At 34.2% G+C, this 18160-nt stretch overlaps 1 protein-coding gene across 6 annotated transcripts in view; it reads left to right on the top strand.

Annotated features, from left to right (window-relative positions):
* The window catches only part of LOC106665054, a 44770-nt gene that overhangs the window by 12580 nt on the left and 14030 nt on the right, over nucleotides 1-18160 (top strand). For 2 of the 6 annotated variants that reach the window (XM_014391215.2, XM_014391216.2), the window contains exon 1: nucleotides 14463-15517. The exons of 2 other annotated variants lie outside the window; for them this stretch is intronic. In XM_014391215.2, coding sequence (XP_014246701.1) covers nucleotides 15451-15517 — 67 coding nt within the window. In that variant the 5' untranslated portion in view covers nucleotides 14463-15450. Of the gene's footprint in view, nucleotides 1-2266; nucleotides 2359-14462; nucleotides 15518-18160 lie in introns of those variants that run through there. 2 more of the 6 variants (XM_024225865.1, XM_014391219.2) reach the window with 2 other exon arrangements.

Below are 18160 nucleotides of genomic sequence, written 5' to 3'. Positions count from 1 at the left end.
TCTAGAAAAACAATTAAGTGAAGAACAAAAAAAACAACAGAAAATTCAAAAACAAATAAAAATATTTTTTTAAATGTTCCATTTAATAACGAGTATTTCCACCTCTGGCACGAATCACATCATTTAAAAGCCTTTGCATTCCTTGGAAAAGTTAACTGATAAAATCCGGAGGAATTCATTCCCATTCATCAAGAATAGCCGTTCCCAACTCTTCTAGTCTGTTAGGACCTAGACTTCGCCATCGTCCTCATCGCTCAAGTTGGTCCCAAATGTGTTCGATTGCGTTCAAATCCGAAATTCGTGCATGCACACCAAGCACAGAATTCATTCAGCTATTCATCCACAATACGTACAATATGGAGGCATTATCCTGCACTAGCAAGAATCTCTCACCGATGTGGAGAGCAAATGGTACTAAATGCTCTTCGATTGTGCTTTGTAAATACCTCTGTGCCGTCTCCGACAGATCTTCCTCGCACAACAACAAAGTTGATCCGGGCGTCCAAAGAAATGCCACCTCAGAGAGATCCACGAGCCTTGAGGTTTTCATTGACCCTTCTTCTTAAGGTACTGGAGGAATCGTACCATTTCGAACTTGACATCAAATTTTTTTAAATCTCATTTCTCGTAATGCTGCGGTTTCGCAAAGCCTCATGATGGATGAATCTACTGTCTCTCTCGTCTGTACACTACCTAGTAGTCTGTAGGTCGAGTCCTGGCTTTCTAATGTAAAGCCATGTTTCTCTGAAGCGACGAAGAACCGTTCTCCATGTAGAGTGATTTACACTCAGTGTCCTGGCGACTTCGCGCTGCCTGTATCGTTCCTCTAATAATGTTATGGCCCTGACAGTGTGCACTATTCACTCAAATCCTTGGCTGAAGCCACTGAAAAAGGTTTAAGAATAAAATTAACATCAAATGAAATCAACGAAGGAAAAAGATTAACTGAAATCGATCTTGAGAATGAAAGGGCATAATGCTACTTTTTGTGCAAATAAGTAAACAGTACAAAAGTAAACAAAGGATGTAAACAAAGCATTATTTAGTGTTTATTGTGACTACGATAGCTCCTAATTACCTGTAGCCTATGTAGAACAATAATGGATGTATCCTTATTGGAGTATTAATTTTTAATATGTTCTATTTTAATCGATATTTAATTGGGAACAATATGGGTGGTATTTGCATACAATTTGAAGAAAATATTATCAAGTGACCTTCGTATTGGCTTTTATTTTTAAAAAATGTTGAAAAACAAAAACTATAATTGGAATTGTAGAATGTAATGAAATCACTTTGAAAAATAATCTGGAGAAATGGATAAATATTTTTAAATTGGACAAAAGTTCACACTGATTGGATGGGAAGGTTTCAATTCTATATGTTACTTATTGTTATTTGTTAATTGTAACTATATTTTAGAATATTTATTTTATCAGGGTTAGAGTCTGTAGGATATGTGAAGGTTCCATAGTCGGAAGATTGAAAAATGATTTATCCAAAAATTTAGATTTTAATTATTTCTGAGCGGGGAATGCAATTGGACGGAATTACAAATTTATAAATCAATAGGCTTAAATTTAATTGAAAACCAGATCATGCTTATATTTGGTGGGGTTGGGGTCAGGACTGAGGATACAAAAAGCGATGGACTAATAGCGAAAGCTGAGGTTCAAAAAAGCTTACCTTTTTGCCTACGTCCAACTTTTCGTAACCTTAAATTTTTAAAAAGACATTACTTTTAAGGATTGCTATTCGTAAATCGATAATATTGTTTATTGTCCAATTGTTTTGGGATTAACTTAAATTAATATGGTATTAATACTAGGGGAAAAATAAAAAAATACGAATTTTCTACTTGGCATGAAATGTTAATTACTTCGAGAAAAAGAACTGATAGCCAAAAGCAACTTGCTTGTGGATCCCCTCCAAGTAATTGCTCTTCTAAAACATCCAGCAACAAATAAGTAATTTTACTAAATTAACTCAAGAATTAAGTCTGCCATCTGCACAAGAGTACAAAAAAAATGAAAAAGTCAAATTAGGAGAAAAATTACACATGCTCGTATACACTTCTTCCACGTTGGAAATAAAGAAAATTATTACACTAATTATTAAATTAAATCTTATTAAATTAAAAAAAGTATTTTATAAATTAAATCTGAAACACAATCACTATTCTAGAAGAAACAAATCTTCTTGTAATCCTTTCTAAGTAAACCTTTTAGTAAACATTGACTATGTAATCATCATTGATAACCACAAAATCGAGTTTACTTTCACGTTCTCCTGGAAGTAGAGACTGTTCTGGAAATCACATAGAGTGAAAAATCGCTGCTGAAAGATCTCAAATCAAAGGCAAGTCGAAAAAATTCCGATACAGAATTAAATTTTCACTTGCGATTAGCTGATCGTTTTGATCTTGTTTTGATTTCAAACCGAAGAAAACAGAACAAGAAATTACAACAGGCATATTAATTGGAAACAATTTTTTAAACGCGTTTTGTCCTATTTAATTCTGAATTTGAGAAATTATTGGGTCCTTGAATCAACTGTATTATATACCAAGCTTTTGGCTTTATATTTGGCATCCTCAGGGCGCTACAGCAAAATAAAAATGAAAATTTTACAATTTCTTACAGTGGATTTGATTTTAAACATAGAGATAATATTCATATTAAACAATATTTTTATGTTGTTGTAGTGCCCTGAGGAAGGCCAAATATAGAGCCGAAAGTTTAGCATATATATAATACAGTGTGTTAATTCAAGGACCACCATAAATTGATTATTACTGTGGAACGAATCAGCACAAAGATTTTATGTTAATTTTCTTAACTTTTTTTAAATATTCAAAAGGTGTTTTGTTGACCAGTTTTACATCATTGTAAACTATTATTTTTATTGGGGAACTTTCTAATGTGTTACTCATCAACCTGACAAAACAATCTGAAATCGATTACATGCAATTATAAATCTTTCTATGGATAATTGCTAAATTATGCCTTTAAAAAAATGAATGATTATTTTAAGACATTTAAGCGAATGTATGTGCTATATACTATAATTATAATACTTATTTTTTGTCTTCCTACGAACAAAAAGAAAAAAAAACTATTTGACTACATCCACATTATCAAATATTTCCAAAGATAATTCAATTAAAGCTTGGATGGCATGTAAATGTTTGGAGTCAGAGCTTTATAGCACTCAGAAGGAATATAGCTAAACTAAGATAGAAGGTTTGGGATGTTAGGGTGTGAAATAACCTTAGCCGTTAAAACGCCCTTAAAAATTAATAATAATAATAATAATAATAACCTCACTGAATATATGTACGTTTTACTTTTGTATTGATTTTTTAAAAGTCAATATCATTAATTAAATGTAAATTCTGAGTTCGCCAATGTCAAATTGTTATTTTTCATAATTAGTGAATATTACCATATCCAAACTTGATTTATATGATTTTTTAGCACTTTTCGAGCCAAATTAAAAAATATGTAATAATAATTCATTCACTCACGTAACGACGTAACTGAGTCTGCCGTGAACTTAAAACAGGAACGAATATTTTTTTCATATTTTATCATTATTAAATTATATTAGTATTAAGAAAAATTATAATTTTGGCCGGTATTTCAGCTTAAATAATAGTTTGATGTTACTCCCTTGGATCTGAAACGGAGGCGTTAGGTTAGGTTTCAACATTCACCTCCGATCGGAACTCCAAACGAAGCTGTACTTTTTCCCCGTTTGAAGTATCAAATCTAAGTTTTACACTGAAATTTAAGTTATTTTTTAACTCTGAAAAAAATGAGATATTTATTCAACGTTCAAATATGCCGATTTGTGAGATGTGCGGAGACGGGTCAGACGCATATAAAGGTGTGTCAACAAACCTGATTGTTAGCAAAGATAACAATCCCTAGTAGAATTTCGTACGAAAATATTATTATAAATCGTTAATTTTATGAGCGTTTTCAAGTATGCTCGCTGGCATTCGGACACGACACCTTTCCTTCCAAAATGCCATACGCGAAAATTTGGACTAATTTTCATTCTAAAAACCTATTCACTTATGAAATAAATAAAAATAATGTTTAATTTTTTCTTATTCAAGACATGCTTACAAAGACAAGTGAAATTTGTAAATAAGCATGGGCTTAGAAAAAACGAAATTGAAACTTTTCTTGCTTAAAATCATCACAAACATCTTATCAAAAATTGCTACAATATTACTCCATTAATGATAGCATGACTTAATGCTAATTAAATTGTGATTTAAAAACATTTTAACCGATGTTGCGGTGCTTAAATTTCAAACGAAACATAAAGATTAATCCGACTATTTCAAGAAGATGACAATGCACCAATTCAACAATTTTATGTTTTCTATGACTAATTTAAACAAATATAGTACATACATGAATTATAGAATTTATTCTCCCTGGGATCTCTATGCTTTTAATGTTATGACTGAACACAGTTGCGGGATGTTCTAAAATATTTTAAGCATTTTCTGATTGATTTTTTTTTTAAATAGTAGGTAATTTAAAAACACTAATTGTATTGTTACTTTTAAAAGGGGATAATTAATTATTTTGCTTTCGAAACACAAATTTACATTTTAAAAAATACACTCTCCAAAACTGGTATAGACTAAAATACCGTACATAAAATATATAATTTATGTATTACTTTTATGTTTTTTTAAATTTCATTATCCTTACTTGTAATATATTACACTAGATTACTTTGAAAATTTTTATGTTTTAAAATCGGCCTAGGCTTATCGACTTACTTGTAAGAACATACTTACACACATGTACAGGTCACAGTCCATACACAGTCCACCGACAAGTTTTGTAATTTACAATAAATTACCATCAGCCTCAAAAAACATCCACCCCTTGGCAGCCCGGAGTCAGACCAGGATGTTATCCGTTCAGTCACCGAGGCTCCGGGTACTGTCAACAGCTAGGTCATTTCAGCACCCTTAAAATACATTCTTACTTGTTTACATACCATTCACTCCAATAAAGTTTTGGAGTGCTCGATATTCCTCCATCACATTCTACACATACTACATAACTAACCTAATTGAGATTCGATGTGGAACTCAATATTTGTCGAATTAGTAGTTCCTGTTTGCTGTTATAACGCCATGAAAAAATCACTTTTGATTCTCTAGCTATCATTAATTATTTTATCGTTTTTTGACGTATCGTGTATTGATGATTTATTTGAAGGGCTCATCTTCCTCAAGCAGACAAATCGATTGGGAAATGTGCCTTCGTACGTAGAAATCCTCCTGCGGGACGACATCAAATTCTCCCGATCGTTTCCTTCTTCGCGGTCATTCTGGAAAAAAGGCTGACGGAGGAATTTGACATTTAAGACGAGGAGGGTGAACCGGAATTCTTGAAACGTGAGAAGTAATGTTACGATTTTTTAAATGCTCAGCAGCATAGGGTGTGACATTTCATATGTGTATTTCTTTTGATTTCGCCCAAGCGGATCCTTCCTTCCTATCGTTTACGCAAGACAAAACCACTGGAATAAATAGATTTAAAATAAAAATTTAATTGGGATTAATCAAATAGTCGCAAAGGCAAACGTAAAGGCGGTTAAAATACTGAGTTCACATCGGATAATAATGCACGGTTTTTACTAAAACTGAATGAACCGTTTTCCTGAAAACAAAGCGTTTAAAGAAGATAAGATAAATAAGCATTTCGATCATAATTGTTTTAATTTCCTTTTTACAAACAAATTTTTGTCTTATCAGCCACCAATCCTCTGACGAAATTGTGCCGGGAAGGCTGTAGGCCTCAATTCCAATTATGTAATTAGATTAGTAGAAAGGCTTATCTCTAAGCCTTGAAGATTCCTGAGCGTAGTGTACGCTGGCGAGGAACTCGGCCGTGGGATTTTCGAAAAATTAATGAGACCACCGTGTTCCCTCAACGAAGTTTTTCCATCACGACCGCCTGTAGAAAACAGTTTCAACGAGCTGAAAACAATAAAGGTTGAAGCTCTAGTTCCCTTAAATAATTGTTCGAAATCTCACGATGTTTGCTTCCGCTAGCTATGCAAATGGAGATCGCATGTCTCACGTCAAAAGAAATGGTGATATTGAAGTACTTTTAACCTATATGTCAATTTTGGTTTTTAACCGTTTCTCACAGCAACACATAATGTATTTGTTATTATTTCAATTTCTTCAGAAAACTAACCAGGAAAGCCATGCTAAAGCAACGATTTAAAAAAAATAAACCTCATGAAAAATATATCATTGTACATAATACGCATTAAAAAAAAGAGAACTGGCAAAGTCTAAACATAATTAAGTAACAAAAAAAATTAATTGTTCGTGAACCGTTTAGATTCCACGTTATTAATCAAAAATTAATATAGAACATGAATTTTACTCCTTAAAATACAAGCTTGCCAATTATATTGTATTGCAATTTCGCCTATCTTTCATCCCGGCATTTCGCGAATGTACCATTGACCGGTAAAACCATTGAGACGTTAGGGTTATAAACAGGGAGAGACAAGACACCGTACCCATTTGAATTAATTGAACTAATGGCAGCTAATTCGGTGAGATTTTTAGATAAGTGTTCTTTTCGAAGGTATAAGTTAAATACACTACAAATGTTTTCCTCGTAATAAATTACTAGTAGGTTATTGTAATAAAAGTAAACCAAGAAAGTTTTATCCGTCTTTTTAATGTAAAACACAAATTTTACTAATCTAAACATTTTAAAAATTCTCACCCTACAGCAATTAAGTTTTAAAAAATATTGTCTTGAAACTGGTCTAGTCCGAATGCCATAAGCGGGGAGAGGTGAGACGCTGCTCCCTTAAATTTGGACCTCCTCCATATATCAAACTCTAAGTAATTCCTTAATTTTTTAAAAATATTTATAGTGGTTGGGTTTAAGCCAAAATAGAAGGCTATATGTCCTCCACATTTACACCTTTGTCAAAACATTTTCTCCAGCATGTGGGTTTAAAAAGATTCCCATTTTGCCTAAAAATACCTACATTGCATAACATCAGGGATATAAGCAGGGGCAAAACGCTAACCCCTTACGTGGTTGGTTTTTCCGTACAGATCCAAACAAAATGCTTGTGTAACGTATTTTGTTACAATTTTGTAATCTGCACGATGAATGTATATGACCTAAACTCTAAAACTAAAATAATCTGTATCGAACAGACGAGCAAAGTGTTTAGAGACGACAAACATCTTCCAATCTCTCTAATCTTCCTTTTAGGCAAACCCCTGCCTGAGCCACTTGGCTAACTTTTCTATTTCGAGACCTGTCAATGTAGAAAATGGTGTGTAGTATGGGAATTAATTCAGCATTCGTTGTGTGCAACAACTTTTCAACAAAAACGCCTTATTACGACGCAATATAACAATTTCTTCAGCTGTACAATTTGCACTGGTATAATAATGTCTCAAAAGAGAATAAATTACGAGTTTTCTTCAAATATTGCAATTTATTAAAATTAATTATTAAATGCAATTATTAAAAATTAATATTGCTATCACTTAACAGTAGGCTTATAATAAAATAAAATGTTTGCAGTGAAAGAAATTATATCAACAAACAATCAAATAGACGATTTAACTGTAGATATATTACTTGTTTTCTTTTACATGCACCTTTACTAGGTGTAATTAAGAAAAATTATGTTAAATATTCAGAGCTTTGATTTCACTTGAAACTGATTCGGTAAAAAAATGTTGAAAATCATACTTAACCTTTCCATAGTATGCGTAAATTGATCGAAAGAAGATGTCAATCATAGACTATATTTAGTCAACTTCATCCGGCGGCACTCCTAAATTTAGACTTTAGTAAGTGCATTTCCAAATGAAACAGGAAATATCCGTTCAGCTAACGTTGAGAGGCCAACCTTGAATACCTCAACCCTAATAAAGCGTACATTTGAATCGATCGAAACTACGAAAAATTTCCGAACTGTTCACACGAAGGGCAGTGTTTGTTGTACATCTGCGTAGCACCAGGAGAAAAGAGACCGTTCAAAGTGACTAAATTTCCAAATCGTAAATTAAATAATCCCAAATTTAAAATTTATAATTTAACCGAGCCTGGCACAGTAGAAGATAGTTTTAGTCCCGAAACATTAGGTCCGGCAAATTAAATACTCACTGCCCATGTGCTTGGACACCAATATTTTAAGGCGAAATAATGAGATATGTGCTCAATTAAATTTAAATTATTCGGAAATCGTGAGATGCGGTCAGGTGGGATGTAGGTTTCAGAAAAACATTTTCTTTATCGTGCCAACGTTTCGATCTTTATTGAGATCATCTTCAGGGCCTGGGATTTACAAACATTGTTTAAATTTAACAAATACATGTAGAATGTGGAAAAAAAGTGAATTTATAAAATGCAAAAAATATTTTTTATATTCAATGAAAGTATTTCTACTCACTCAAAGTGTTTGTTTGTGTGTAGTAATAGTCTGTAGTGAGTAAAAATACTTTGAATATAAGAAATATTTTTTGCCTTGTATAAATTCACTTTTTTCCACATCCTCCGTCTATTTGTTAAATTTAAACAATTTGTAAATCCCAGGCGCTGAAGTTGATCTCAATAAAGATCGAAACGGCACGATAAAGAAAATGTTTTTCTGAAACCTACATCACACCAGACCGCATCTTACGATTTCCGAATAATCATCAACTAACGGTCACTAATCAGCACATATTAAATTTAAAATGAAAACACAAATACAAAGATCGGTCAGCTCGCCAATGGGCCAGTGACCATTCAGATGGTTCTGAATTGCAAGAACCAATTAAATAAGTTAGGATATCAAAACACAGTCACTTCCACCAACTTCTTTGGTATGTAGGGGGAAAATAAGAAGTTGTTCTTGTAAGAAAAAGGGCTGGCTCACCGCTGAAGGACCCTTTTGTGGTATGTACTGGGTAAACAAAGGGAATCCTTCAACGAACACTAGCAATCCTAGGTTCTTGTGAGGCTTTGAAGTAAAGAAACTCTCGAATTTATTAGGAAGCACTCAGAGACTTCAAATCATCACAGCTTGATGTACTTCAGCCTCTATAGGTATCTGAGAAAGATTGTCATCAACCGATTAATGTGTGGCAGAAAAAATCCTAACATATCTAATATCAGATTGTGAGGATGCACTCCTCCAACTACAACCGTTGGCGAAATACCATTACATCCGCGTCAGATAATTACTACAGAACAAGTATATACTTGTTTTTCTTCGTACTACAACCTCTCTTAGGGGATCGCGCAATAGGCAGACATTATTTGACCGACAAAAAAAATTATAAGGCCTGTTGGAGTGAATAGGTGAGCTAAAGTGATAAATAATACACGACGATAATTCAGTTTGACCTAATACATACCCAAAATATTGGTATGGAAGTAGACCGCTTGAAGTGAATATGTTGTACACAGGTCAGGGCAGACAAATATTAGAAAGGAATCTCTGGAATACATCAGATCCAGCCCGGGTTTATCTTCAATTGAGTTATACCACGGGCTTACGAACACCATTGAGGCCCGAAAACATAGATAAAGGGAAAATGTGAGTTTTTACTTTTAGATGTTGGAAAAAAACAACAACCGTGGGTCTGAAGATAGGTCAATTTTAAAACAAATACCGTTCGAATTACGGTGTAAAGCGATTCCCGTCCTTTGATGCCGGATGTCCATTGTCCTCAGGATTCAAACGAAGGTCGGACGGACGTCGCTTTGATAATAAATAACATTTCAATGCTAGGCGTTGATCCCATGGATATCTATCTGCTGGATAAATGACGCGACTGAAAAAGCCCACTTACGACTTCCTCCGTAAAGGCCGAATGTCTTAATAACAACTGAGTTCTTTTCGAATTCTGTACTTAACAATCGCACGGTCCCAAAAAAACAAGAAAAACGAATACTGTTAGAATTCTTTGATAATATTAAAGTCCATAAAACGGACCCGACACTAAGTAAGAATCAACAGAATGATCAAAAAATTACTTTCTGCAGAACGATTTGTTCGACAATTAAAACAGAAATCTACTTGTCTGATCTATTGTTGGTACTTTCTTCCAATAGTATATTCTGTTGCTATGACAAATTGTTGGGCCAAAAATAATTTTTTCCAAAATAAATCCTATCCAGCGAAGCATTGATAAAACAAGTACATTCCTGAAGTCCAATTTTTTGACCACTTTTGTAATGATTTCATAACTTGAACATTTAATTTCATTCGATTCTACCATAGGAAAAATTTAAGGATTTATTTGTATATGATAAAGATCTAGATTCTTCATAATCTTTTGATCAACCCTCTAGTTCAGCTGGCTGTTGGCTATCTACCAACATATTCAACATACTGGACTGTTATGACATTTTCTTCTTGCTGAAAATGCGTTGATTCAAGATTAATTTGACTTTGAGACCGACAGCGAAAATAGGCGGAGCGTTGATCAGATCTTGATTAAACAGTTCGACAGCCCATCGGCTCCATCATCATATTTTACCAATTAATTACATATACACGGCTCAATTTGTACTTTAAACAGTTTAATCTAGACCGAAGAACCTTAGCCGTTTCCTTAAGACTGGAGCTCTTGATAAATTATGTATAAAAACCATTTTCTTAATTAGTTGAATGATGAGAAAATAAACATTAACCGATAAGACAACAAAATTGAATTTTTCTTGACAAAAAAACAAAATTAAAATAAAGAGCAAAGCTTCAAAATAACTTTAGTTTGTAAAAACGTCGATTTTTCTATTTTCACTCCTTGTTGGAAGCTAAAACGAGGATCATTCTACATCCTGTTGGAATACTGTCGATCTGATTCTGGCAGGGTCCGCGTTGTCTCGCTGATCTTGCCCAGCTTCACTAGCCATAATAACCAAATATCTAAAACCCATTTTGAATTTTGTAGTTATTTAAGAAATTACGTATAGTTTGTAAGCTCAATGAGGACCCAAATGTCATACTTTAAGCTAACAAAACTTAAAAACTTGTAATAATTTTAAAGAAAAACGTCAAAAGAGTATTGAGTTAACACATCATACAACTTGTTTTTCAAGCTTTTTTTAATCCATAGACTGCTTCCTTTCTTCCTCTTTTCGTCCATCGTCGGGTTTTATTGTTAAAAGTAGGGTTCGACGACTTGTTTTTATTGTTAGAATAGAACTTATCCATATCAGGATTAGGCGATGAGGTATTTCCAGTGAGTTGTTTTATAAAGTAACTTTTGATCTTATGAAGGTCGCCCGTTTTTCTCTTCTCGTGTGTTGATACTCACAAAACGTTGTTTACTACATTAGATTGAAAATGTCCTGCATTTGGCAGGTTAATTTTTTATCGCTGATTACTTTTGGGTAGTTAAACTTAACTCGGTTAAATCTTATCTTAGCCCCTTACAAGCAATAAGTTACAAATCGAATAAATTTTGTAACTTGTTTGCTTATTTAGGAGCGTATTTGAAGTTTGAAAACAAAGTGATGCTACAAATGGCGTTCTTTAAGCCAATAATATTTAAATTGCCTGTTTGACAAAGAAACTCGGGTGATCTGGTGAAGGTCGTTTGCTTTTCAGCATCTCATCAGATGAAATGTTATTTAGATTAGGTTGAAGATATCCTCGTAACTTTGGCAGTGTCCGCGTTTATTCACTGAATTTCCCCTGGGCAATTTTCCTTCACTCGACTAATTTTTTTTTCTGAACTCCTTAAAAGTTATACCTGATATTTATAACCAAATTGTGACTTTTTAAATCATTTAGGTAGTTTGGTAGTTTTCGATTTTGATATGCCTTTCGCCGCTGGGTTGGTCAAACGCCCTTGGGCTTCTAGTAATCTTCAGTGCTGCCTGACAGACCAAACCTCGAGGTGTTGGTGATGATGGAATGCTAGGGAGTTTTGTACTTCCTAAACACTGCAGCCCTCAGGCTTATTGTACGTTTCATACGTCCTCAGTTCAATTGACTAGATCCTTCTCTTAAGAAGTAGTACGTCATTGCTATAGTTTTTGCCCGGATCTTTTTGACATCCTAAGTTGTCTCGTTTGAGCGGTTTCTTCCCATTCGAAGACTATATGGGTGGCAGTTTCTTCCTCCTCATTCCATAACCTACAAATGGAATCATCATTTAATATTGTGTAATATTTACCAGTGTATAGTCCTATCATTCCCCTGAATTTTTCCTTCACTAGATGGAGTAATGTGTTTACCAGTATTGGTGAGGGATCTTTAATCATAAGATTCTTACTGGCACCTCTGGAGTTCGTCTATTTTTTGTTTTTGGTGGCCCCATTCTGAGGTCAAAAAGGACGTTACACTAATTGGTCTGTATGCCTTTGCCTTTATATAGTTGTTACAAGCAGGTTTCGAAATAAAGACCACTTTTGCAGTACTCCAACTGCTTGGGATATATCCCATTGCCAGACAGCTTCCATATATTTTGATTAGTAAAGGAATTAGTGTTATTTTTCCTTTTGTACAAGTAATAACCCATTCAATCAATTGACGTGGCTAATACCTAATCTCCTCTGATGGTTTTTGTGGCCTTCAGCTTTGTACGTCGACCAGGTTTGCTATCATATTGCTAAGAGTATTGGTAGTTCGAAATGATCGGAAACCATTAAACTACAACTTCTTAAATGAGTTAAACAGCTACATCCTATTCTCGTTGGTTTGGTCAACCACCTTTCGGTATCTGGTTTTATCTTCGGTGCTGGGTCTGACAAACCAAAACAGCGAGGATTGGTAGGTCGAAACGATCGGAAACCACCAAACTGCAGGTTCATCACAACACAGATCTAAAAGTGTCCGGTATTGTACGACTTACGTATATCTATCTACATACTTACGATATCTTATGAAGGTTTTTCTTTTCTGATACAGTACAGGCAGTACAGGGCCAGTTCCTATTTGTCCATATCTCAGTTAGAATCTATCGGCCCTAAAAAAGCCACTTCTCGACCTCACCTCTCTCTTTTCTTTTACAACCTCTCCCGTGAGCGCCTCTCACTTTCCCCTTCAGTTTTCCTTTACCATTTTTCAAAATTTCCCTTATTTCTCATCCTATTTTTTTTACTTTCGGAACTTTTTATTGATATGTTTAAGTTTTTTACAGGATCTCAAATTTCCTTGAAGACCGACTCAGTCCTAACATTGCCACTGTTGTCTACAGTCTGGCTAAGTTAGGACTTCATCGGTCTGCAAGTAAATTTGAGATCCTGTAAATAACTTAAGTACACTGACGGGCAAAAATTCCACCCATTTATGATATAACTTGATTTGTATATATTTTTTATATATTAATCAAAGTTTCACGTTTTTTAACGTCTAACAATTGAGTCTTTGTCTAAAAAGCAAAAATGAAATGTAAATTGCTAAGGAAAATGAAAAAAAAAGACAGAAAGATAAAATTTGTTTTAGATTTTTAATTAACATATCAACATCATGTATTTCCTCCTCTTGCCTTAATTAAATCCCGAATACGACTCGGCTACCAGTCTGGAAATGTCTGTTTGCTGGAGATTAGCCCGTTCTTCACGAAGAGTCCTTTCCAGATCGTGGAGTGTATCAGGAAATGATGGACGTGCTCTTATTCGTCTTTTGAGGTTATCCCATAAATGTTCTGTAGGGTTCAAGCCTGGAGAACGAGTACACTGAGGTTATGCTGTTGAAGGTACGTTTGTACGATGCGAGCGACATGTCGACGGTGTATTAGAGTAGGATTATCGCTGATTTCATCGAGGATAGGAACGCGTGATATTTCAATATTTCATCCTCATAATGAGTGGCAGTCAAAGACCCTATACGAACGACAACCAACTCTTTGCGACTATCCAATGAAATTCCCGCCCACACCATCACTGAGCTACGTTGAAAAGGTCGGCCTCTGGGAAAAATTACAGGCTTCGTGCCTTTCATTTCGCCTTCTCCACACTCTTTCACGCCCATCTGAAAACCACAGAACAAATCTACACTCATCTGTAAAAAGTACAGCAGACCAATCGTCAAAAGACCAATGGCTCTGTTCTCGAGCAAATGCGAACCGTGCAACTCCATGTGTTCTGGTCAATTCTATGGTAGGACCCAATTTCTCGAAAACATCCAACGGCGTCTCGCAGAGTTTCGTACGGGACTTCGTAGGTATAACCGCATACCTGATGGAACGTCCATCATGAGAAAGTGCCACACCACGCGCAACATCCTCAGCACGAAGTGGAATTTTTAAGTTGAAAAATTGTAATTAACAAAACAAAGATGAAAACTAAACAGTCTGTTTCATAATTCAAATGAGACTGAATAAACATTTTAAATTCCGTAAAAAGTAAATATTGAAAAATCCTTTATCCTTGTTTTGGATTAAGGATTAAGTGCGTTTACCTCTAATTGATATTCCCAATTTAAAACAGCATAAACAAATATTTATTGGTAATGAAACAAATTAAGGGCAGAATTTTCTTTTGTCGAGAAAATGGTATTTGTTGCCTGTAAGTGTGTCAATCTGTAGGTAAATATAATTTTATTTTGCACTGATGATGACCTTAAAAGAGGTCGAAAGCTTGGCAGTAACAACTGAATGTGCTTGTTTCTTCAAGACCATACTAGAGTGTTCGTTCACTTATCTTCTTCTACTTCTCTCTCTCTTTTTTTTCCAATTCACCCCCAGGGGGATTTTTGTCTTTCGACTTCTTGCACGCGATGCCGGCTGGATTAAAGGGGGGGGGAGAATAAAAATCCCGTGCGGGACTTCTCGACGCGAGTCTGCGGCCGGATTTCTCGCCGAGCGAACGGTGATATTTTTTTATGAAAGAAGACCGAACCTAAGGGGGTCGGGGGCCGAATGGAGTAAATGGGGTGTAAAATGAATGGAACGAGGGGCGAAGGTGGGAGGCGAAAGGGAAAATCTGAGGTAAATCCGTCGTCGTTCAGTTGGTAGGCGAAGAGCCGAAGAGGGAGGCGAAGGAGGGCGATTATGGCTACGGCGCATTTCAAATGCACGAAAATCCCTCGGACGAACCTCCCCGGTTCAACGGAGATTCTCGTGTTGTTAATCGCTTTCCTGTTCCTCCTCGACGGTAATGTCGACAGGCTCGCTTGAACCAGCCGGTGTTGTGCTCATTAGAGACGGGAGTTCGTTCACGAGGCGAATGAGAGATCGATAAAGTGATGTAGGTAGTGGAGGAGTGCCGGATGAATGAATCGAGGATCGGAGGGATATGCGACGGGGACCGTTTGACAAAGTGACGGGCTCACCTTTTTTCATCTATTCACGTGAAATGTAAACATTTCAGATAGACTCGAGTAGTACGCACGAGATGAGGTCGAGGAAGGGGAGAGCCAGAGACTTTTCGGCCCTCCAGCAGCTCACGTCCTGCCCGTAATAATAATAATCCTCGGCTAATGGAGAATCACAAAACTCCCTTCCGTTATCACCAGTTCTTCACGCGAAGCGACAATCAATTTACAGGTGAGGGCGTAATTATTTTACATTCGCCGCAGATTCAGTTCGCACCCTCTCGCTCCCTTTCATTCATGAACGTCCATCCCATTCAGTCGAAGCCGACGGTATTTACAGCAGCGCGGATCCTCTTCACTTCACGTCACGTCACTTCGCTGACCAGTGTCACTGATACTCAGCCTGTTATCGTTTCCGACAATCGATTTCTCAACTACACGTTTTGTATTTACAATTATTACACCAAAACAATTCTACCACTCATTGATAATCCTGTCCATTCCCCCCCCCCTCATATAAACACCCAACGTAAACATAATAAACAACTTTTCAATGAAACGTTCCTTCAATCATAAATGAAAAATTACAAAAATAAACTCGCATATAAACAAACCAAACTTTTATAACTCAAGAAAACTCGATAAAAACGGAAATCGTGAGATTGAAAAACCTTTTACCATAATTACTTATTGTTTCTTTTTGTCCTTCCCGTGATCAATGATTGTCGTTACGAAGCGAAACGTCACAATTGAGGGTAAAGAAAAACAAATATCATTTTAAAAAAAAAAAGGGATATAGGAGTAAATTAATGAGACAAACCTATAGGCAAACAACCAAAAAGAAAGAAATATTATAATGAAAAGTATGCTTCTGCATATTTAGTGATTGGTTAAGAATTTTTGTGATACTGAAGAAATAAAAACCTAGCTTGAAACATGTGATTTAAATATGCACATATACGAAAGCAACTACGTTTATGCTAAAACAGAAGAAATTGAAAGGTTTACAAATGAACAATGATCAATAAAGATTTCTGTGATAATGAATGTTCTTCATTATGGATTAATATTGGCAAATCCTTTTTTGGTTTTAAATTCAAATTTTCAACAACATAATAAATTGAAAAGTCGATTAACGTGCAATGCTCAATAAAGAAATTCGGGATAATGAACAATGATCACTAAAGATTTCTGTGATAATGAATATGTTATTCATTATGGATTAATATTGGAAAATCCGTTTTTGGTTTTAAATTCAAATTTTCAACAACATAATAAATTGAAAAGTCGACTGACGAGCAATGGTCAATAAAGAATTATGGGATAATGATGATTACTATGAGCAAACTCGTGAAAATCTTAGGTAAAAATATATGTTCAAAAACATGACAAATAGATGCAATTGAACAGCCATCCATCCGATGATCAATAAAGATTTATGTGATATTGAAGATATTCACGATAGATAAATACTGGAAATAAACCATCATAATAAATTGAAATGTCTGCTGATGTACGATGATTGATAAAGATGTTATTTACTATGAATAAACACAGGAAATCTTATTTGAGTTTCAAATGTAGATTAAAAAGCATGACAAATAGATGAAATTCAAAAATCTTCATCCAATGATCAACAAAGATTTTTGTGATAATGAAGATTCACTATGGATAAATACTGGAAAAACCCATTTGGGTTTAAGAAAAACGTTAGTAAACAAAACAAATTTTGGCCAAGATAAAGGTGTTGGGTAAATTATAAACCACTATTTAGTAAAATAAATATACAAAAATTATTAAAATAAATTTATTACAATTATTAATAAAAAATTACTCTGGAATCGTGACTATTTAGTTCTAAGAATACAAATCTAATAAAAATTGTACAATTTACTTGTAGGATTTTATTTAATACTTCTTTTTACTTTTATCATGTACCTTTCTATTCTGATAAAAGCAAACTAGATTTTAAGGCTGAACTAAACAAATTATTATTTGGCAGTTGAAAACAAGGGCGTCTACATGTTAAAAAATTAAACTGTAAAATAAAAATAAATAAATCAGAAAAATGTAAGCACGACATCTACTATTTTTTGTGTTTAAATTTCGCCCTTGAGTCAATGTAATATGAATAACTATAATAAATTTACGACTTTTTTTTATTCCGTTAAAACTACGCAAACCTTTTCTATGTTAAGCCCAAAACATATCTCTTGTAAGAAACCTGCAAAACTTCTCGTGTTCATCGAACTTTCATAAAAATAATCACAAGGGACATTGACAAATTGGATAAACAAAGAAACCAAGGGTTTCTTTCAATCAATTTATAATAATTTTGATAAATATGTTATATACAAATCCACTATTAAAAAAAGAAAAACAAAGCTTAACTCAAAAAGCCACCATTCAGGTTAAATTCAAAATAATATTTGTGTACAAACAGTAAATACAGGTTTTGCATTTCTCCAAATAAAAAAAGTACATAATTCGATTTATAATTTAAGAAGACCAAATAATAAACAAAGTGTCAAAAAGAAAAAAAAATAATGACAACAGGTGTGTTCAACTTAAAATTTTTCAAATAAGTTCTTCGAACCAATGACAAATTGTGTAAATAAACAAAATCAAAAGCACTTCTTTTTCAGATGGAAATAATATAATAATAATAGTAATAATTTTTTTATTTTCTTTCTTTATCCAATTATTTATTTATTTTACAGCAAAGCCTATTAAAATAATACTACAATTGGAATAATATAATAGTTACAAATATACTTAGGAGTCCTAATATAGAGATTTATTACAAAACATAAATAGTTAATTAAAGAAACAACTTAACTAGAATTACAATAAAATAACAAATAAATGGAAATCT

Source organism: Cimex lectularius, unplaced genomic scaffold (assembly GCF_000648675.2).
Source record: "Cimex lectularius strain Harlan isolate CLEC.00 unplaced genomic scaffold, Clec_2.1 scaffold32, whole genome shotgun sequence".
Classification (NCBI taxonomy): domain Eukaryota; kingdom Metazoa; phylum Arthropoda; class Insecta; order Hemiptera; family Cimicidae; genus Cimex; species Cimex lectularius.
The sequence above is the reverse complement of the archived record's forward strand: the minus strand, read 5'-3'. Positions and strand labels throughout refer to the sequence as shown.